The sequence below is a fragment of the Medicago truncatula genome, chromosome 8, assembly GCF_003473485.1.
Source record: "Medicago truncatula cultivar Jemalong A17 chromosome 8, MtrunA17r5.0-ANR, whole genome shotgun sequence".
Taxonomy (NCBI): Eukaryota; Viridiplantae; Streptophyta; class Magnoliopsida; order Fabales; family Fabaceae; genus Medicago; species Medicago truncatula.
Genome location: NC_053049.1, coordinates 38,873,795 through 38,897,447, shown reverse-complemented (window position 1 = coordinate 38,897,447; position 23,653 = coordinate 38,873,795). Strand labels below are relative to the sequence as shown.

The 23,653-nt window shown below is 32.3% G+C and overlaps 1 protein-coding gene across 2 annotated transcripts; it reads left to right on the top strand.

Moving 5' to 3' along the window:
- Positions 1–3,974: 3,974 nt before the first annotated feature.
- On the top strand, positions 3,975–7,996 carry LOC11438615 (uncharacterized). Of its 2 annotated transcripts, XR_005643744.1 has the most exons (3): positions 3,975–4,134; positions 4,256–6,931; positions 7,600–7,996. XR_005643744.1 is itself a non-coding variant. In XM_003630447.4 (2 exons), the coding sequence occupies exon 2, from the start codon at positions 4,279–4,281 to the stop codon at positions 4,984–4,986; it is 708 nt and encodes a 235-aa protein (XP_003630495.1). In that variant the 5' UTR covers positions 3,975–4,134; positions 4,256–4,278; the 3' UTR covers positions 4,987–7,996. The 2 variants fall into 2 exon arrangements, 1 of the variants encoding a protein (XP_003630495.1); XM_003630447.4 differs by having other exon boundaries at positions 4,256–7,996.
- The last annotated feature ends 15,657 nt before the right edge of the window (positions 7,997–23,653 follow it).

Sequence of the window (23,653 nt, the reverse complement as noted above, 5' to 3'; positions counted from 1 at the left end):
CTAGCTTAAGCATGATGCAAGACTCGTCTCACTTGTGTATCATAGAATTGGCCGTGAAAAGATGTGTACCTATGTAAGTTAATCTTCAGTTGAGTTTTAGTTCTCAATTTTAAATTTCTATTTTTCAGTTATTTCATTCAATTTTCCAAAAAAGTAAAATAAATTAAAATCCTAGATTCAACAGAAATCCTAAAATTTACCCAATTCCATTGCTTAAATATTTCGTTTTTCTGCAATTCCATTTTCATGAAGATACTAAAAGACAATTAGCAAGCGGATCTTGAGAGATGAAAAAACAATCTCCATGCTTGTTAAAGGCGATGCACGAATCAAGTTTTCTGATTTGAGATTTTGTTGGGGACACGGGAATCCAAACATATTAAAAAAACAAAATATACACCAAGCTTGTGGATTTGTATCTAATTTAGTGCATCAACTCTCTAATTCTAAGTTTCTTTGGCTTTCCAGACCCTCTCTTTATATTCTGGTTGCAGCATTTCTTCTGTGCTCTTGGCCACCTCATTCCCATTAACTGGACTCACTATGGTTATACCATCTCTCTTATGTTTCCCTCAAATAACTAGCATCTAACACAGTCTTCTGGATTTTTGACTCATTGCAGCAAGCAAGAGATATCAACCAAATCCCATAAATGGCAAGGATAAGAGATTTTTACCAAGTCAACAATGAAACCTCTAGTTGACATATTATGTTCAACTTAGCATCTTTGTTCATCAAATAACTTATATTCCACTCACACATTGACAAAATAGGCTTACCACTAGCCACTAAAATGGTGCTATTGGACTATTCATATTAATTATTCACAAGCACATATCACATTGAGTCATGAGAAATTTATATGCTTACACTATGCTTTTATCAGTACTCCCATGATTTTTTTAATCAACCTTCTTTATCTCTTTGAAAGTAAGCTCCCATAATAATATATCTCATCAAAATACCCGTACGAAACTTTAAATTTGAAATACTACGGAGTTGTTAACGGTAAATTTATGCATAAAAAGGTCCGGCCAACATTAATTTTTTTATAGCAGTTAACTTTTGAGTTGCCGTTACATAATGGTATAAATATACTTAAACAAAATTTTATCCGCATCCCTACATTTATACTTTCATGTTGACCAACCAAAAAAATTCCAATTTCACCCCTCTTGTCATTTGATTTCACCCCCACAAAATATTTTCGATAGATAATAGGTTTATAGAATTGAATCAATTTTCGTAAAACTTAAAAAGTAACCTAGAGGTGATTTTTTTTTCAGAATTTATTGCATGTTTAGGACATTATAATCATACCTCAATAAATTGTCATAAGATTTGCTAGGAAAGAGGGGATCATCTTGTCTCGATCATGACTTGAGTAGGCATTGGCCAAACATTGTCTCAATCATGGTAAAACATGATGCTTCACTCTTTCCCATCCCAAGACAACATGGCATTTTGTTGTTCCCTTGTATGGCGGTTAGCCTTTTCTTCTGCACAGTGAGTCATTGTTGTGCTAACGACCAACAAGTTAGTGTCGTGCTATTTTCCCCTTACACGACGGGACAACTTGGTTCTGCTTTCGTCTGACAAGTTAATGTTGTGCTAACGTCCTCTAACATTGTGAGATGACTTGCTTATGCTTCGGGTCAATAAGTCAATGAGAAGGAGGAGGATGAGGAGGAGGAGGAGGAGGTAAAATTACAAATGAGGTAAATTAAATTTTTTATGTTTTGTATGAGTGAAAGAATAAGTTTAGAGTACATGATAAATTTTTAGAGAATTTCTTATTTCACCCTACTTTCTTCTCACGTGTCCTACCATGTTTCAAATTATATATTCTAAAAGGTGTAAATACGCTCAAAAACCCTTTATTTTTCGAATTTTAGAATTCGAAAATAGACACGTGAGAAGCTTAGAGGGTGGAAAAAGAAATTCACAAAATTTTATGCTCAAATGAGATTCTTAACACAAGCCCAATCTACTTCTATTTGAACAGATTTTAGACTATTACTTTTCCTACCCTATGGCCTTCTCCCGCGCCCTGTAAAATTTTCAGAAATGCCCTTGTGCATTCCGAATTTTAAAATTCGGATTCATGTTTACTATTTTGGATTTTATAATCCGGACAATTCTTATGTATAATCAGTCATCAAACTCTCACATTTCAGCAGTTTTGCTTTTAAAAACAACAAAAAATAACTAAGTAAAAAATGCTAAAAACCTGTCAAATAAAATCATAAAAATATAAAAATAGCACCAAAAAATTCTAAAAATCAAATAAAACTAATGCAAATTTTTAGAGGGTGGAAAAAGAAATTCACAAAATTTTTTGCTCAAATGAGATTCTTAGCACAAGCCCAATCTACTTCTATTTAAACAGATTTTAGACTATTACTTTTCCCACCCTATGGCCTTCTCCCGCGCCCTGTAAAATTTTCAGAAATGCCCTTGTGCATTCCGAATTTTAAAATCCGGATTCACGTTTACTATTTTGGATTTTATAATCCGGACAATTCTTATGTATAACCAGCCATCAGACTCTCACATTTCAGCAGTTTTGCTTTTAAAAACAACAAAAAATAACTAAGTAAAAAATGCTAAAAACCTGTCAAATAAAATCATAAAAATATAAAAATAGCACCAAAAAATTCTAAAAATCAAATAAAACTAATGCAAATTTTTTCAGATTTTTCTGAGAATATGAAAAATTAAAAATGGGTCTAAACGATGGAATTTTTTATTTTGAGGGGCGGAGTCCCAGAAGAAGTCCTTTCTAAGGGAGTCATGGTCCTTGAATTTTTTCTGATTTTATGGGGAAGTTTCGGAGCAATCCGATCAAGTAATCCGAAAACTCGATTTCTGCCTAAGAACAGGTAACAATGACCCAAAACAGAAGGATGAGAGTTAGGAAGATTAATATTGTCCCTAAAATGACTATCCATGTTACAAACATTTTTAGAATTTGTGCTGATACAGTTTGGATTATATAATCCGGACTGTTTTACCTTGAAAAAGGGTGTTTAGAGGGTTTCCAGATTTGTAATCCGGAAACATCATGTAACGCGCCCTATTTTTTAAAGTTTTCGGATTACAAAATCCGGAAAAACCCGTACTCATTTTCTTACCCTTTAACAAAATAAAACATCATTCCGAATTATATAATTTGGAATGCTCCGAGTGTAATTTTGGAGAAAAAAAAATACGGCGCGCGAGGAAAGACATAAAGTGTGAAAAGTAATGCTCGAGATTTTATCACAAATTTTATGCTCAAAAAGTAAACAAATTTTAATTTATTTTTAAAAATTATTAAAACCCTAAGGGTCCGTTTGGTTCGAGAATTAGGAGGGGAGGGGAGGGGAGGGATTTTTACGGAGGGGAGTGGAGGGGAGATATTTTTAATTAAAAGTGTGTTTGGTTCACAAGGGGAGGGGAGGGATTTTAACAGTATTTTACCGTTTTACCCTTAAACTTAATTAAATAAAAGAAACTGTTTGTTTTTACGATTTCAGAAACTGACAAAGACAAGCACACATCTAAGCCGCTATTTTATCTTAAACTTGCTCATGTACTTTGCTCCAAGCATCATATTGTTTTTTTTGACAATGAGATGATGAAATTACTCACAATTCACTTTGGAGGAAGCCTCAAGCAGTCGTTGACAACAACAAAATAGTAGTAAGAGCGGTTTGTACATCTAACAAATAAGAGTGGTAGATTATATAATAATAAAAATTGTTACAAGGAAAATATAACAAAATAATAATAATAATTGTTACAAGAATAAGATAACCTAATAATAATAATAAGATTGTTACAAAAATAATATAATCTAATAATAATAAAAGTTGTTACAAGGTTAATATTGAGATTTGAAATTAATTTAAGGATAATTATGGCTATGCAATAAAATTTTAAAGAGATTTACTCCCCTTCCCTCCCCTCCCTTCCAAAACTCTCGAACCAAAAGGACCCTAGTAAAAGAACATAAACCTCAGCAAGCACCTCATCAAATCACAAAACCCTTATTAGTTGTATCAGAAACGATCGGAACTCAACTCCCCGGAAAAAGCAAAACCTTGCCGTGTCATCGTAGGGACGAAGGCAGCCGCTAGAAACATCATACAGGTTTTCCTTTTTCTTTTTTACCAAATTTTCTTCCCTTTGAAAATCGCGTTTCAGAATAAGCTCAATTCCGCACCGCGATTAACAACATAGTTTAGTTTTTAACGTTTATTTACATGTGTAGGAAGGTGAAATTGGCGAAAATCGATGCCGATTACCCGTCGTTGTGAATCATCTAAAGAGATTTCGCTTTCCAGAGCTGCCAAAATTTTCTCCAATTTTGTCTCTGCTGACAATGGTGCTTCAGGGGGCTATGATGTTATTCTTGGAAAGACTTTCAAGGGTTTCAACTTGCTCAACCAGCTTCACAAGGAACTTAAACTATCAAAATCTCATAGGAAGAATCGTCAAAGCCACATAACAGATGATAGTGTTGATGTGAAATCTGAGAAAGAGTTTCGCAATGTTGATGGGAAATCGAATCAGATTGATGTTAAATTCAATCAAGAAGTTAATGGTTTTGAGCAACCGAAAGAGACGGAGAAAAAGATAAGTAACAATGCGAAGGTTGAAAACGGAGTGTCAGTTGCTCCTCGGGGTGTAGAAGTTAGGTCAAAAAAGAGGAATGAAGCTGCGAGTGAGGTGAAAATGCAAAGGGGCAAGAATTCAGAAGTTGAAAATGCAGAGGGACAAGAACAACAGAAAGAGGTAGAGAAAAAACCAAGCACCGGTGTGAACAGTGGAGGGCCGATGGGTCCTCTGGACTTAGAAATTAGGACAAACAAGAAAATTGAAGCAGTGAGTGAGAGTAAACTATATGCTGTGGAGAAAAGGAAGAAGAGGAAGAGTCAAGATGGTGAAGAGAGGATTGAAAGTAGTTTGGGGGAACATTCTAAGAAGAAAATGAAACACTAGGGTTAGGCTTAAATTTAGGTCTTTATTAAATGAACTTGATAGTTGTTAAATCTTTGTTAATTTTGATTAGTAATTTTCACTTGAAAGGTTGCTTACATTGTGGCATCACTTTTATACTATCTTAGAATATAAGAGGAGTTTGCTTCTTGATTCCTCTCCTACATTGTTATACTAGGGTTATGCTTAAATTTATGTGTTAACTAAATTCACTTGATAGTTGTTAAATATTTTTCAAATTTGATGAAGAATTTTCACTTGTAAGGTTGCTTGCATTGTTGCATCACTTTTTATACTGTCAATTATCATATTACAGAATACGAATTTGCTTCTTGATTCCTGTCCTACATCGTTTGTGTTATACTAGTGCTATGCCTAAATTTATTTGATATTTATTAAATCTTTTTCGAAATTGATGAAGAATTTTCACTTGTAAAGTTGTGTACATAGCGGCTTCACTTTTTGTACTCCCATAATATACAAAGAATTTGTTTCTTGATTTCTTTGTAGGCTTACAACTGTTATTGCAATGAAATGAAATGCTGTTTTCTATTGATTGCAATCATTAGTTATTGGTGATAGCCAATGACTAATGTAGAAAGTTTTTTGAGCAATAGCCAAGTATTTTGTAAACTATGTTTCCACTCAATTTCCAAATTGGCAAGTATTTTTGTAAAATACAGTATGCTTCTACTTCTGTTCTCTTTTGCTTCTTCCTCTGGTTCCTCTTTTGCTTATTTCTGTCTTTTGATGTTTTGTTTGTGCACAACACATCCATGGATAAGAATGGTTGATAATGAGTAAAAACTCACAATGGATGAAATATATGCAGCAATGGATAATGACATGGATTCAATTAAAAAAAAAATCAGTTTTAATGTAGGCCGCTGTAGATGTGGTTAGAATCCGTGGCATTATCCATTGTAATTTGTCCAAAAAATTATCAAATAGCGGTCATACCCGCTATATGCTATCTCACTTTTGGGGTTGGCCGCTACACATCGCTATCCGGGGTTAACTACTTTGGGTGTAACATAGCTTAATGAACGGTTAAAACTTTTTGCATTGTTAGTGTATAGTTATTGAACTCGTGAATGATATTGATGAAGGTAAATATTTCAGTCTGTCTTTGCCATGTCATAATACTTATTGTTGAAACCTGACTATTGAAAGATGATAAAATATGACTAGACGTCTATATAATTTTTTTGGTACTGTTGGTGTATAGTTTAAGCCATGAATGATATACAATGAAATTTATAGTTGAAATATTGGATTTTGTTTATATATGTTTTGGATGTAAATTTAGTTTGGTTTCATGCTGTTTATGGTTTGAACCTGATAAATGATGATGATGTGTTTTCTTATTTGGAGAAAGTGAAAAACTGGTAGTTATACTTATAATCATATTCGGAATGTGTTTATTGCAACAGACTATGTTTTTATCTCTGGCAGAATTTCAATGCCATTGCTTATGACAAGAAAGTGATGGATGGGGTTTATGATATCTATGGGATCGACTCAAGTTTAATTGAACATGGAAAGATGCCATTGTTGGTGGATCTGAAAACTGTGCCCACCTCACAAAATTTTGATTATGAAATAATCTTGATGAACTGCGTTGTTGATGTTGAGCTTGAGGAAAAAACCTTTGCCTTCTTTGAACAGCGTTCTGTTTCTGAACTAGGACTGTTTTTTGATGTTGAGCTAAGTCAGCTTGAGTAAAAAACATTTGCCTTGTTTGAACAGTGTTCGGTTTCTGAACTAGGACTGTTTTTTTCCAGAAACTTGCTGATGTTGTTAGTAGAATGGGTAGACCAGTTAGTAATGCTGCTAAAATCATGAAAAAGTGGGCTATGAGGAGTCACAAATTGCGAGATTCCTTTAGAGCTTTTGTCCTCTTGGCTGTCTTGTTAGACTTTTGCGTCACCGAGCCCTACTTTTTATGGTAAGATTTTCTTAATTTATTTATTAAAGATAATTTGCATATACAATTCAGACACTTGAGAGTTGAGACAATTGCTTTTGTTCGATTTTTAGACATCGTCCTGTTGTAGGTGGAATACATTAAATTGTTGAGTTTTATGTCCCATTTGATTTGTTCTGTTCAACTGTGGAGCGTGTATGGTACATATCTTCATAGCTGGCAATGCTTATCATTTGTTGAATGGCAACATTCATGTTAAAGGCATGTTCGGATTAGCTTATTTGAGCTTAGCTACTGGCATAAGTACTTTTGAGACTGTTTGGGAGAACTAATGAAAACAACTTTATGACATGTTCATAAGCCGTTTTCAGCTGATTTCCATAAGTTCTACAAGAAAGCTTATGATAACAGCTTATATCTTATACAAAAATAATGTGACTTTATTTTATCTTGTGCAAAAGAAATATCTTATTCATAGTGTTTATGCTATAAGCTGCAAATTAAGTCTGTTATCCAAGCAAGGTGTATATTAAAAAACAATATACACAGCTACAATGAACTTCCTTTATCTCTCTCGGGCAGAGAACATTTACTTGTAGGTTACCTTGAATTTGAATTTTCAAACTTGGTCACACTCACCCAATTTATTTGAGTTCAACTGAAGCTAGTTTCATTCTTCTGATGATTAGATAGATACTTGCTGATAGGATTAATATTCGCTGCATGCTTGTAAAAGGGAGCTATTACGCAGGAACTGATGATGGGGCTCTGAATTTGATTAAGCCTCTTGCATAGTTTGATGACAATTGGCAATTCTCTTGAGTCAGAAACTCCTTATTATACTTTGTCGCCACAGTAGTCCAGACTCCTGAGGCAGAGATTCCAAAAGAAAGTAATTTGACATTTTCCATTTTATATTTCGGATGCATCGCAAAACTCTTCATGTCGTTTAGAAGGAGAATCATTCCCCCTTTATTAATGAATGTATTAAATTGTTAAATACTTAAATGAAGTATATGAACTTGTGGTAAATGTGATTATCCGTAAGGGAATAATCGTTTAATTTATTGCAGACTAGTTGGTACATTCTTGGAGTTCATCTATAGCAACTTATACTTGCTTTGATAGTTGTATAACTTTTAGTTGCAATTCGAATGGTCTTCTTTCATAGAAATCGGACCACCAACAGTTTATCCTATATCTTTTAGCATCATACTCTCCTCTCATATTTGGCAAACGGCCTTCTAATTAGACTAACTGTGCTGATCATGTGTTAATGTTGGAACAATTTTAATTTGTTATTAAATTGTACTGATGCAGTGAATACATAATTGATATGATGGGTGCTCGTGGTGCTCTTATTCATGCTGAGTTGCCCAGCAGTCAGATTCAAAACTATGCTTTGGGATTTCAGAGATTGTAGGACAACGTAACATCATGCTTGGGTGTATTGTCTTGAACACATGTGATGCTGTTTTGGTGTTCAAGAACAAAACTCACCATTATTTTGTCTACAACCTTTCTAGGGTGCAATCAAACAATACCTTCAACGCATTAATTTGAGAGTGTTGAGAAAATGGTGGTGGTGATATTTATTTTTTATTTTTGAAATTTAATTTTAATTAAAAAATCCAAGCTGGCATGTAAAGTATTTCAAGGGACCAAAAGTGTTATTTTCAAAATAGTCACAAAGCAAATAGTTCACGCACACTTTTTTCTTCTTCGAAATAAACCGTGAAGTGTTTTCAGGTAAACTTTACTAAAAGAGCAAATGTAGAAAAGATAAAACCAAGAGTTGTAAAGAAGCAGTAGTGATCTATTTCCGAGTATGAAAAAGATGTATTATTCTGTTCGTGCAAAAATGAATGACATAGTAATTAGTAATTGTCCCTGTCATTGAATTTTTTTTCTTACTTAAGTTGAGAATTTTACATAAGTGCTATTATTCGATTAATATTACTTTTTTTCTTCTTCAATAGTGCGACTATTTATTTAATATTTTATGCAATAACAAAGATAAATAATAAGATTTGTCACAAAAAAAAAAAAAAGATAAATCATAAGAACAACAATTAGTTCAAGTTGTAAGAGATTTAAACTCTTTAAACAATTCTTGGTATGGGAAAATTCGGTTGAAAGACATGAATCTACTTTTTGTACTAAATAATTTTTTTGACATAGATTAATGATTGATAATCAACGATAAACAATTGTATTGTGTAAACTGTTGCTTAACCCTTTTTTTTTACTAAATTAGTTCGAATGTATTTTGATTTATTTTATCTTATTTTTATGTTTATTTTGGTCTCTTAAAAAAATTAACTGATTTCTTTCTCTTATTTTTTTTAGTTTCAACTTGACTCTTTTACTTTGAAAGTTTCAATTGATTCTCTTAACTTTTATTTTATGATTTCTTTGATTTTGCAAAAGTAATACGAATGTAGTAGCAGTCCCTTATTTTACAAAATTATACTAATATTGTCCTTTTCTACCGCAATTAATTTAAACGGGATCACCATATTCTTTTTTCATAACAAAACGACCACATTTCCCTCAACAAAGAAAATGACCACATATCTATCACACACAAAAAAATGACCACATTAAAATCTAAAAATAAAATACAAGAGACTTAATCTGGCTTGTGCGTAGAGGCATGCATACTGGCCAAGCGTTGTTCACCATGGGAATCGAACCCGGTATTCCCGGGTACGTCCTTGGAATGAGCTCCTTGCCACTGGAGCCCAAACAACTTGGTTAAGGCTTGAATATCTTTGAACACAAGGTCAAAAATGTGTCCCACCAGCTGTATTCATAGACCCATTGAGGTTTACTGTGGAGGTAGATTTAGGACCACAGTGCTTTCTGGATGCATTATTGTTTATCTTTTCTTTGTTGCAAATCAATTTCTTTATGTATGGGGTATTGAACCTTTTGTTTGCTCCCAACTATGGGGAATCAGAGAGTGACATTCATATATAATGGTTATTATGACATTCATGTGTCATGTAATATGAACCTCCATTCTCCATGATCATTCCATCATAATTTAACACATTAATAAATGTTGCTACCTGATCATATGGTAGTCTTAGGTATCCAATGAAAAATCAGAAGATGCCAAACTAAAATGAGTTATGGAAGGATTTTTGTTATGTAAACATAAGTTTGTAGGAGATAAAATTGAATTCTAACGATGTTTAGTTGAACCTACCGGCTATCGCAAAGAGTTGAACTCATGATCTCATTATCACTTAACTTCAAAACCATCTCACTCTTGTCCGAGTTCATATTTTAAGTTAAAAGAAATTAAATACCAAAAATGAATAAGTTCTTTTAAAAAAAAATTAAGTCCTATAAAAAGTGATTTTATTTTTTCATCAATTTCTATAAACTATATTGTTCCTTTTCCTTTAATATACCCTTGGGAGCCATGAAAAATGTGATAATTATCATTTATTACTCATCTTTTTCAACCAGTTTTTGAGAAAACTAGAACCATTTCATAGTCATATTATGGATGCATGCGGGAGAAATTAAGGACACGAACTGTCCATGTGGTATAGAGTAGCAAATTGAAGTTTTAATTCTATCGAACCAGCTCACTGATATATGTTTGTCACATATAGTTGATATAGACAATTCAAGTCATTCATTGTTTCACGTCGTGGAGTATTTTCTTGTGTTAAATTTTTTCCCTGAAATTGAACAAATTTGTTTAACTCTTTAACCTCAAAGTACTCCCAAAACGATTGTCCCACAGCATATAACTTATCACCTCAAGTCCTCTCCTCGAGTGTACTTGGAGTCTGAAAATAAGCTGATATGAGCCCCCACTCAATTTAAGTCAGTGGTGGAGCCAGGAATTATATAGAGTCTGGGCGAAGATTTTAGGATTAATAGTGTTTTAATTCCCTGTAATATATGTCATTTTCGGTTTTATCCCCTGTAATTTTATTTTATTTAGTTTTTGTAATTTGAAGATTTTTTTGTTTTGGACCGACCTTCATGAATTTTGACTATACGAAATTGAAGATATGATAAGGAGTAAATCGAAATTTCTCAAATTACAAGGGGGTAAACCTAAATTTGCTCAAATTACAGGGGGTGAAATTTTCCATGAAGGTCCAAAACCAAAAAATCTTCAAATTACAAGGATGAAATTCAAAAAAAATATTTTACAGGAGGGAAAACCGGAAATGGCCTATATTACAGGGGCTAAAGCACTATTAACCCAAAAATTTATCGCAAATTCACATATGACATAATATATATAAATTCCTTCCTTCAAAATATATATATATATATATATATATATATATATATATATATATATATATATATATAAATAGTCATAAATCAAAATAAAAAAGGATCGTCATATTAAGTTGTTTGAAGGATTTATCGATAGTGGCGGATCTTGAGTTATTAAACTGTTTGAAGATTTATCAAAAATGTTGTAGTGGTATAATTCACATGAATATGGCGCAAGGGGTGTGTGGGTTTGAATCCCTCCGTGACCTTTTTTGACAAAAAAGTAAATATATAACAGAAATATAAAAAAGGGAGAAGATAGAAGAGTTGAACACGCGACGTGTGGGAGAAAAAGTAACTGCTTTTCCACCACGCTAACTGGAAAATGATGTAAATAATATGCCGGATATAATATATATAGAAACTTTGGGGGTACCATGGGTCCTAAGGAAGATCCACCACTGATTATCGATCGAGCCCAGGCGACCGCCTAGGGTCGCCGAGCGGCAAAACCGCCCATACTTTAAGTTTGCTTCGTTGCGGACAAGGATTCTCTGTATTCATAGTTGTTCGATCAATATCTTACGATATAAGTTCAAATTTTTATATTTGTATTTTTATTGAACGTGGATGTCTTTAAATGTGTGAATGCAGAATACTCTTATTGCATAAGGTAATTCGAATTAAATTTTTGAACTATTTGATTCAATAATTGTAGAACTTGATTGAATAGCTCCACATTTAACATGTTTGGCTGGCTGAAAGGAATTATATCCAAATGAAATCTTATTTTTTTTATTAGGTGGAAAGTAAAAACAAGACAAAGAAACCAAGACAAATGATTCCCGAAAACCCTAGAGACTGCAAGTCAAATGTTCTAATTGGCAGGTCTAAATACAAAATTGTACTAAAATTTAATCATTTTAATTTGTTTTTTGTTTCTTTCTTTCTAAGAACCGGGGTAGTGCTCAGTTAACACTCAATATGATAGTAATGGACCTGAGTCAAGTGGGGACAGTCGCTTTTCAAATTATTATTTTTCATGTGTGGTGGTTGAAACTATTTTGATAATAAATAAATACACTTAACTTTATTTTACTCATATTTCATGTTGATAATGATGGACACAGTGAATTGCTTCTCTTTTTACAAAGTTTTGTTTTAATGGGTTGAAATTTTAGAGTGTGTTTGTATGGTGTTCAAGTTTTTTCGATGTTATTTTACTATGTTGAAGCCGTTCATGTAAGGTTTTGTTTCGATTGTAATTGAATTTTTTATTACTGGACGATGAGATTAATCTCTAAAATTAATAGATCTTTAGTTTAAATAATGAGTTTAAAAATAAAAATCTTACGATATTGTCCAATAACGTGTGTTGTTATAAGAGTATTATTTAATAAATTTAATTAGTATATTTATATGCGTAAAATAACTATACATCGATTTAATAGAACATTCTAATTAAACTCTTATTTATTTACTTTAAGTTCATTGAGTGATTACACAAAATTAATGATAGTTTGATTTGACCCTCTCGAAGAAGAGTAAATAGCCTTAAACTCTCAAGCAAAAATTAGTCTTAGGTTATAGCTAATCTACAAATCAAAGTTTGTGGGGATATATGAAGTTACTGTGGTTTCTAAATAATTGTTGCTGTAATATACAGATAATTCTTTAGAAAAAGAGAAGTGACAAAATGTTACTATGTTCAAGTTGTTATAAATGTCACGTTTGAAAACCAAATTTATTTATTACGTAAAATGCTTTTTGTTTTATGAAGAACTTATATAAAATGTTGAACCCTACCGTACAAAAAAAAAAAAAAAACCAATACCATGTTAACTTATTGGCAAAATTCTCGACGGTTTCAATTCAACGTTGAAAAGTAGCCATTTAGCACTTGCCATATTTACACAGACCAATATCAACAGAAACCATCATCAGATGTTGTGTTATGGAGAAGTCCTCCCAACCACAACACAGTTTTAGAATATTTTCATGATTCATGAAACCTCGCTATTAGAAAAATAATCAAATTAACAAGGAAAATTATGAATAAAGCTATTAGAATCGTGGTTCAGTCTAACACAACCCCACAAAACCGGCTTGTGAGGTGAGGATTGCTCCCACTTATAAACAAATTGTTAGACCAACTCCTAACCGATGTGGGACTCTTAACACACCCCCCTCACGCCGATGTGGGACTCTTAACACACCCCCTCACGCTCAGGATTACACATATGAAGCATGAACATAAATGATGGGTGGCCCGATAACGAAAACCTGATAACAGGTGGCCCAAAGAATCGTGAAGAGGCTCTGCCAACTCCTAAACGATGTAAGACTCTTAACACACCCCCTCACGCCGATGTGGGACTCTTAACACACCCCCTCACGCTCAGGATTACACATCTGAAGCGTGAACATTAATGATGGGTGGCCCGATAACGGAAACCTGGTAACAGGCGACCCAAAGAATCGTGAAGAGGCTCTGATACCATATTAGAAATCGTGGTTGAGCCTAACACAACCCCACAAAACCGACCTATGAGGTGAGGATTGCCCCCACTTATAAACAAATTGTCAGGCCAACTCCTAACTGATGTGGGACTCTTAACAAAAGCTACTTTGTCCGAAAAGCAATCCCATGAATTTGATTGGTTGCTTTCCATTAAGACCTCGATAATTTTAGCCCCGTTTGGATTGGCTTATTTTGAGCTTATGTGGGCTTATCTACTCCCATAAGCCTTTTTAAAGGTGTTTGGGTAAATAAATAAAAATAGTTTATCATAGTTTCATAAGCTGCTTATGCCATATTTCAATAAGCCTAAATTTCCAGCTTACCCACCGTCTTAACAAGGAGCTTATTAATTTATGTGACCTCCTTCGATTCTCTCTGGATCCACTTTTTCAAAACATATATTTTAATTATAATTATCTTTGGCGGTGCAAAAGTAACAAAATTGCTATATACTTATCTTACTAAAGTAACACACGGAACTAAGATTTTTATTATTATTTTTTTGAAGGAATATTTTTATTATTTTTTGCTACGTAACAAAATGAAACTGAATAGAAAAAACAAACTTAACTTGATATTTTTTTTAAGGGCAAATATTGATTATACTATATATATAATTATAATTAATATATTATAATATTATTTTTTACATCTTGATTAATTTTATAAAAAAAAATCTTGATAATTGTGGTTTGATTCTCGAATTTTTTGTTAGATTAAAAATATTTAAAATTTCGATAATTGCTTATTGAATGTCACATCCAAACACTTCAATTTATGTAAGTACTTTTTAGTGTAAATATCCAAACATAAATAGCTTATCAAGTATAAGAGCTTATGATGTAAGCTCTAATGCTATAAACCCTAGTGCTATAAGCATCTATATAAGCTGTTTATCCAAACGGAGCCTTAGTTAAAAGAAGAATATACAAGGTCTCATTAAATTATGCGTAAATGTATTTTTCACCGTTATATTAATAGATCGCATCAAATATCATTAAATTTAACGATAGGGTTTATTAGTCGCATTGATCAAATTTCGAACCTCTTACATAAAACTCTTTTTGATTCCTCAATCTATACTGAGTAATGATATTTTTACTTCAAATAATGTCAAATACAAGTCACATATATTTGTCTGTGTATTTTTTAAATGCGTGTAAAATATAGATAAACATATACAATACATCACATAAGATGTTTGTATTATTATATTTAAATAAATATTGTACATTATATCTCATTAAGTAAGAGAGGGATAAAGATACCAAAAAAAAAAAAAAGAGAGAGATAAAGATAAAAATATTACAATATTACCATAATTTTTTAAAAAGAAGAAATTTTTTATTTTGGGATCGAAATTTCGTTCTCCAAAATATAAAAATCAGTCGCTATTATGGATCCGTCTCTGTCAATGGATACTTCGAAAACTAAGACCATCCCAATTATGGGTTCTCATTCCCAATTTAATCAGTGATTCCATTTTTTTGGGGTCATATTAGTGACTCCATTTTTTATTAGTGGTCTATACAATCTTATTCATCCATTTGTATATCATTAAAGAGAGAAAATTTGTATCTCTCTTAATCTAAAGTCTTACGGCTGGCTGGTTTGCACCATAAAATTGGTCTTAGAAGATCTAATTTCTTTTTTGTATAGTCATGATAGACATTTGAGATTTAGAGCGCAAATTTAGCATCACATTATCCCAAAATTTGGGTCGGATCTTCTCCAACTACCAATTTCAAATTTTCTATGGTCATTGATCATTGTTGGTATTTAGAAGCAGACCTTTTATCAAAGGGAAAATTGCACTAACCTCGTTTGAGGTTTGTCAAAATGTCACTCACACCCCTTCTATATTTTAACAAGACACTAACCTTCCCTACTTAATTTTAACAAGATACTAACCTAAATTTCTGTGATTAACCGTTAACGTAGCTTTAGTAGTTGATACCATTTTCATCCGTTAAAATCCCTTACATTTTATCTCTAGTAGATGAAATCTGAAATTAACCGACCATATACGATTTGGGATATGCATTTTAAGCCAAGTATCTTTCACGACGACAAGCACATGAAGCTATTTGAGGTGCTAAAAAATTGAGTGGGTGTTTGTGTTGTTTAGTGAAACTTTGAGGAAGGTCAAAGGTTGAACTCACTCTAAAAAAATACCACCCAAAACATATGAAATAGTCTTATATGAAATGAATGAACCAAAAAATGATTCTAATTCTATTTATATACTCTTTTATATCATCTTCCAAGTTCCTTTTGATGTATACATTATATCATCTTCCATTTGCTTATCTAAAAAGGGTTTGTCTAAAAAAAGTATCACCTTCCATCTGCATAGGTTTTTTGTACCTTAGCACGCTATTTTCTTAGGATAAGAGAGCCACAATACTAAAGTCCTGATCCAGCTTTGTTCATTGGTCGCAAATGAGGAAAAACATAAAAACAAAATCAATGCTCATTAGATTGATTCTCAATTCAATTTGTACTTGTCATACTTTGTTACAAAAGATGTATTCATTAATTATGGTGTTATATGTTCTTGTGTACAATGCAAAATAAATAAATTTTCTAATTGATATCCTCACATAACAAAGATATTTAGATCATGTAAGGATAATAAGCTCAAACGTTGATCTCATTTGTGCCATGGATTTTCTTAAGTTTTGATCTGTATATATATTATTATTAAAATAAAAAATAAAAAAAAATTAAAGAAGGGGTTTCGTAAGTGATACAACACTAGTAATAATTTGAGCCCACTAGTGAGTTGCGACGTGACTTGTTTAAAATGAAGATTTCCAAAAATAGAACAAGGTCCACGTGCTATAATGGTTGATGTAGATAGTGTTCGCCTTAAAATGGCAAAGTTTCTGACACTCCCTATGTGCTTCTTCACAATGGGCCCACATCATTCAACTCTACTTTTATGCTATCTCCTATTCCTTCTATCAAACCCACTAGTCTATGGTCCCCCATGGGGACCACCACACACAAATGGCCCATTTCATCTGTTCAACTTTCTTTGTCTTACATTCATCTCCTTTCTTCTTCATTGTCCTAATCTTCATTAATTCACTCATTACAAACTTAAATGACTTTAGTTTGTACTTTTTATATATATTTACTTAAAGATTTCATTTATGTACTCTATAGGCGTACAATCTTTTACATCATCTGTCTATAACATCTGTCAGATTATTACTCACATTTAACTTTAATTTTAATTGTTTTCAAAGTCAGAATGCCACTAATTTAATGATAAAAGATACGAAAATATAGTTTGCCAAGGGAAAACCGCTTAAATCAAATTCTTTTATAATAAATTCATTACATTGTTATATAACTACAACTTATACGATAAAAGACAGTAAAAAGAGTGTTAGGGGAGGTAATACGATGTCTGAAAATTAAAATTTTAAGGCATTAACGATCAAATGAGATCACTTGATACATAAGAAAGATTCGGTTATACTAACTTCATCTATCTTAAATTCAGCTATTCATGCATTCGCCGAAAAGATTCATATTTAAAATCAAAGTGATAAAATTTAAAATTACGTGTCCATAAGTCCTATCTCAACTGACAAAAGTCAAAATTGTTAGGTTGAACGTCATGATCGCGGTTCGAACCCAGTACCTCCACTTGTGTGCGCGAATTTATAATGACTCAATTACTTCACCAAATCCAAATTAATAACAATATAATTTATTAATTTTGCAAATGTTACCTTGTTTATGATAATAATCCGCTTGAATTTAGTAGCTTAGTATAGTATTTATTTTTTTTTTTGGTGAAGAAGAGCTTCGTATAGATGTTGATACTTGAGAGTACTCCATGGGATATGACTCTAGAACTAGAAGTATGAAAATGATTTGACATGGACTATTCAGTGCCTTCCCCATCCTTGGGGTTAAAGACGAACTATTTCTTTTTATTTTTTTATTAACTATTTCATTCCTTTTAATTTTGGTTAAGAAGTAATATAGTTGTTAGAATTTCTTAATTTGAAATAAAATAAATGGAAAATATGAAGAACAATCAAATTAAAGCTTTGTAGTTGGGTAGATTGGCAATATGTTATCGAATACATTTTAATTTCTTTTATTGAAGAACAATATCATTTCAAGCTCTGTAGTTGGGTAGATTGGCAAATTAAAGCCAAATCAAAGTCGCACACGTCAATAGGTTTTGAAGTGATATAAAATGTAGTGTTTACTTTTGATTTTGTTTACCTTTTTAAATGTGGTGAGTATCAACAGGCTTAGCCATGATTAATTTTTTGCCATAGAATTTCACTCATCATATATTTGTCAATCATAAGAAGTAAAAATTTGTAACTTAAAACCCGAGTTTAATTTTATGTGGAACAATATAATATAATGAGAAATGATATTTGTACATCCAATTTTGTACAACTTTTGTACAATCTTCTCTCTCATACTCACATTATCTTCTTATTCTCTCTCTTCCTTTTTCTCTCTCTATTGTTTTTGACCAATAAGAAGAGAACACAACAAGGTTGTCCTAAAAGTTGTACCAAAAGAGTTGTTCAAATATCACTGCTCTATAATACGCGTGAAAAGGAAAAACAAGTTCCATAAGGCCAATGGCTTCACTTAGCCAACATATACGGGTATGGTGCATCTTGTGCCAACCTAGCTTAATAATATTTGCAGGATTCAAAAAAAAAATTAAACCAAAGACACCCTAAGACCCCATGATAGCTTGGTCATATCTATTCGGTGCTTTAACACTGTGACACACATGATGCAGCCTATTACAAAAGATAAACAAATTAATCTTCAAAGCCAAAACCACAAAATATAATTCACCATACTATGTCATATCAACGCAAGCAGTATCATATGATATACAATCTTCAGAATTTACCAACACTAAAGTTATCTAAAGAGCTGATTAAGATATAATGTCATGTCACACGCCAAGATTACCACATAATTAGGACCTAAGCAAAATTTTGGAAACCATGCTCCTTGACAGTATAAAAGCTCAAATGAAGAATCGCTTGACTAGGAACACTAAGCAGTGATGCAAACAACAAAGCCTCATCAAAGGTGAGAGAGAGAGACTAACACATAGAAGGTTTGATGTATAGTGTTGTGAATTTTTTAATATTATATATACATATTGTGATCGATTTAAGACTTATTTAGGAAAAGTAGGCAACCCACTAGTGGCTAATATTAGAGACCGATCTCACATTTTTAAAAGCACAATGCAAATTAAATAAAATGCTATTTTATATTCTTTGAAATATATGACTTGTCTATTAAGATCAAATGATTAATAAACTTCACTTTAGAACGAATTGTTTGAGAAAAATCGAGTACAATTTTTGAGTGAAACAATATTTGTTCTGACTTTACTTACTTCTCATCCAAACTTCAAATTACTAGAGTCTATTTCTTTAATAATCAAATGATTATTTACTTCTCAACTAAACTTCAGATTATTAGAGTCTATTTTTTTAATAACCAAATGATTAACAAAAGAAAATCTAAACCAAAACGCGAATACCCGTAATTTTTTATATTTGCTTGAGTACCGTTCTTGGTATGATATTTTAATCTTTCACACTTTCTCGTTTTATTTTAACTAGCCTATATGCATCATATGTAGTACATATTCTGCAGGTTATTTAATGGTGTGAACAAAAGGATCTGAACATATACGGTTCGTCACTAGTTAAGAAGTGTCTTTAATTGGCTCTCACTTTCAAGAAGTGGGAAGAGAGAAACATGGGAGTCTCAATCATCAAAGAAGAGATGGAACTTTTTGTGTGAAGCCAATGCCCAAGTTGATTTGTCAATTCAAATGGTCCACACAACCAGTTTTCCATGTAACATAGGACCACATCACAGTTTCCCCCCAACTTATATCATACAAAGAGGAGCCATACAGTCTTCATCTTGCTTCATGCACATAATTTAACATTGTGTACTGGGTCCCTATATATGATGCTTTTGCATCTTAGATTTAATCGGTATATTTGAGTTCAGATTGTTCATTCTCAATACAACATCATCAACATTCCTATAATTTTCACATTATGAGTTTATTTTATTTTTCCATTCTTCCTTTTGAGGTGTACGATGGAGTACATATATGAGATACAAAAATGGCACAATCCAAGTTGTAACTTTCTTTCCCCAACTTCCTCCTAAGGAGCTAACATGAATGAAGGTAAATGAAGAGAATGTGCAAGGACAGAGTATTGGTCGTTAGATGTATATGCTTTTCTTGGGGATTAAATATGAGAATCTGTATTTATAGGAATAAAGCTTTTGAATATCCTCTTTTTGTAAAAGTTTTAGCACATGTATGATTGATTTTAAGGTTAAATAATTTTTTGGTCCTTATAGAATTTTTAAATTTCTTTTTTAATCTCCATAATAGTTCATCTATTCTTAAATATATGTAATAGTTGATCACTTTGCATAAGTTAATGCACAACTTTGATCATTAATATCTTTAATTTTTTATATTAAAAAAGTATAAAATATTGATATTTTGAAAATATTCATTGAAACAAATCGAACATTTTCTATACTAACATTTGCCTTTATATATTATAAAATTATGATCAAACCAAGTTATGTCAAAATAAAAGAGGTCCGAATGCAAAAATAAAAGACACCAGCACAATTTAAAACTCTCTTAAAAATACAAAATCGGGTACAAAGAGTTGTTGGATGAGATGTATGACATTGTACTTTTTTACAATTGTCTTGTTAGTTAACTCTTTACGATGAAGGGTTGTTTATAGATTCACGTCAATGTGTTAGGTCATTGGGGGAGCCAGGGGGACCGTCTACATCGAGGCTAGAATAACCACACAAGCAAGAGTGACACCACACTCTTACCCAAAACTTTAAGGCAATGAGTTTATGGGTCCTCTTACTTATAAGGTGTTAAACCTTTACTATTTTATCGGGACGTGGGACATATAACTCACCCTTGTACACAGCAACACTCCCCCTCAAGTGTGAGTCCATCAATTCATCATGCTTTACGATGAAGGGTTGTTTATAGATTCACGTCAATGTGTTAGGTCATTGGGGGAGCCAGGGGGACCGTCTACATCGAGGCTAGAATAACCACACAAGCAAGAGTGACACCACACTCTTACCCAAAACTTTAAGGCAATGAGTTTATGGGTCCTCTTACTTATAAGGTGTTAAACCTTTACTATTTTATCGGGACGTGGGACATATAACTCACCCTTGTACACAGCAACACTCCCCCTCAAGTGTGAGTCCATCAATTCATCATGCTTTACGATGAAGGGTTGTTTATAGATTCACGTCAATGTGTTAGGTCATTGGGGGAGCCAGGGGGACCGTCTACATCGAGGCTAGAATAACCACACAAGCAAGAGTGACACCACACTCTTACCCAAAACTTTAAGGCAATGAGTTTATGGGTCCTCTTACTTATAAGGTGTTCAACCTTTACTATTTTATCGGATGTGGGACATATAACTCACCCTTGTACACAGCAACACTCCCCCTCAAGTGAGTCCATCAATTCATCATGCCCCCCTTGAAGGATTTTACTTGCTTGTATCGCCGTTGCTGGCTGGCTTCTCTGCAAACGGACCGGCTGCCTCGGTCGTACCCTTCGTCGAACCGGGCTCTGATACCACTGTTGGGTCACTAGGGAGCGCAAGGGATCATCCACATCGAGGCTAGAACAACCACACAAGCAAGAGAGACACCACACTCTTACCCAAAACCTTAAGGCAATGAGTTTATGAGTCATCTTACTTATAAGGTGTTTAACCTTTACTATTTTATCCAATGTGGGACATATAACTCACACTTGTACACAACAACACAATGTACTTTTAGAAGATCGCTAAAATGATGAACAATGCGTGTTTTGGGATTTGATCTTTAATACGCTACAGACGATGAATCAATCTTTATTGTCGAGTGTCATCCAGATGATTATCGGCGTTGTTGCAATTAATTGGTTGCTCGGAGGATCATCTTATTTTGACGATTTAGTTGATTTCCTCCCGTGCTGATTTTTGGAAGATGCTTAGTTGCTCTTGTTGACTTTGTGTTGACCTAAAGGATATGCTAGACACTAGTATTAGTATAGTTTAAGGATCAATATAATTCGCTTCAAATACTGTTTTTAAAACAATTCATAAAAACAGTATTCTATTAATTGTAGAATTGTACTAAAACATTAGATTAACAAAATTGGAAGAACCGTAAAACTGATGATATACTAGACACTAGTATAGTTTAAGGATCAATACAATTCGCTTCTTGTTCTCATGCATAAAATGATGCTATATCGGTTCTTGTGTTGGATACTATCAAGTTATAACAGTTTTAACTAATAAAGTTAACTTTACTCAAAAAAAAAAAAAACTAATAATGTTAATTATTTTCTTACTTCAAGCTGGAAGAGTTGTCATTTTAATTAATTGCTTTTGGTCTTCATAGTTGTAAGCTTATGAGTAAACACGAATTTGGCATATCCCATGAATTGTAGTCATCATGGTTTTCAAAATTTTCCATAAACTAAGGCATCAAATTCTACAATATCGAAGCGCATGATTTGGCAGGAAAGGTAATAACATGTCTTGTTCATAGGGGTACGTTTTTCCCTCCTCATATGAAGCATACCATGATCTCAAACCGTTTTGAGAATTCTTCTGAATTTCTTACACGGGCATGGTCGGTCTTAGGTAAATGTCCTTTCATAGGAATAGTGGATTTTTTTTCCTCAAAAGAAAAAAATACATAGTTAATTTTATTTTTATTTTCCCAAATGTGTCGTGAAAATTAAAGCTTTTTTAATCGAACTTAAAAGCATTTATAACATCTTCACAAAATATTTGAATGATAGTACCTTCTCTGATCATATTTATATAAGAAAAGTTGGCTCAACAAAAATTTATATATTTGATCCAAATTTGAAATCAGACACATCAACTTTTACGTACAAAAATGTCTCTTATAAATAAAAGACCATATAAAATATTTAAGATACATTTTTCTGTCCATTGTAGTCTTATTCATCTAGAAAATTTAGCCTCTACAATTAAAATTACATGCAAGGATGCTTAAATCAAAAAAAAAAAAAAAAAAAAAATTAATTGAAGTTATAAGAAAAAACTCACCCCAACGCCATAAAAACAACCATTTTTTTTTTTTTGAGGAAATAAAAACAACCAACTTAACCGCCAATTTATCACTCATCCAATAAAATATAAAATTTGGTCCAATAGACTTCGTTCATTCATAAAATAATATTGTTTATCAACTATTTATATATTTTGTATGTTTTCTTTTCAATTTTTTTTTACATTAATGATTAAATTTATTCCCTCTCATCATATACATTTTATTATTTATACTAGTTCTTGCACGACAGAGATACATACACTAGTTTTAAGTAAGTCAAAGTTTTTTTTCTTGTTTTTTTTCTTTTTTCTTTTTGAGAGGAAGTAAGTGAGACTGTGAGAGTTTAAAAGTACCTTGTTTTAACATTTCACGCGTGTCAAAGCGACATATTTTATATTTAACCACGTCGAGCGAATTATTAGGCACAAAAGCAAGCAAATATATACTCAAATGCATACACTCTATATAAAAGTGAAGAATCAAGTGTTTTTTTATTATTTTTTTATTTTTTATAGATAAATGTTTGTAATTAGTTATTATAATAGTATATTTTTTGGCTTGAACTCAAGTCCTTTAATTTTTTAACACTTAGCTCAAATCAATGGAGTTAAAAGTTATCAATGAATTTTTTTTTACCAATAACATCAAATGGTTAAAAGTTAAAAGTAAATGAGTTGAACATTCAAATTAAATATATTCTTATAGAAGTTAATTTTTACTCTTATGCCATATAAAGATTGAGAAATGAGCTTTACAAAAAACAAATTGAGAAATGAGAATTGTAC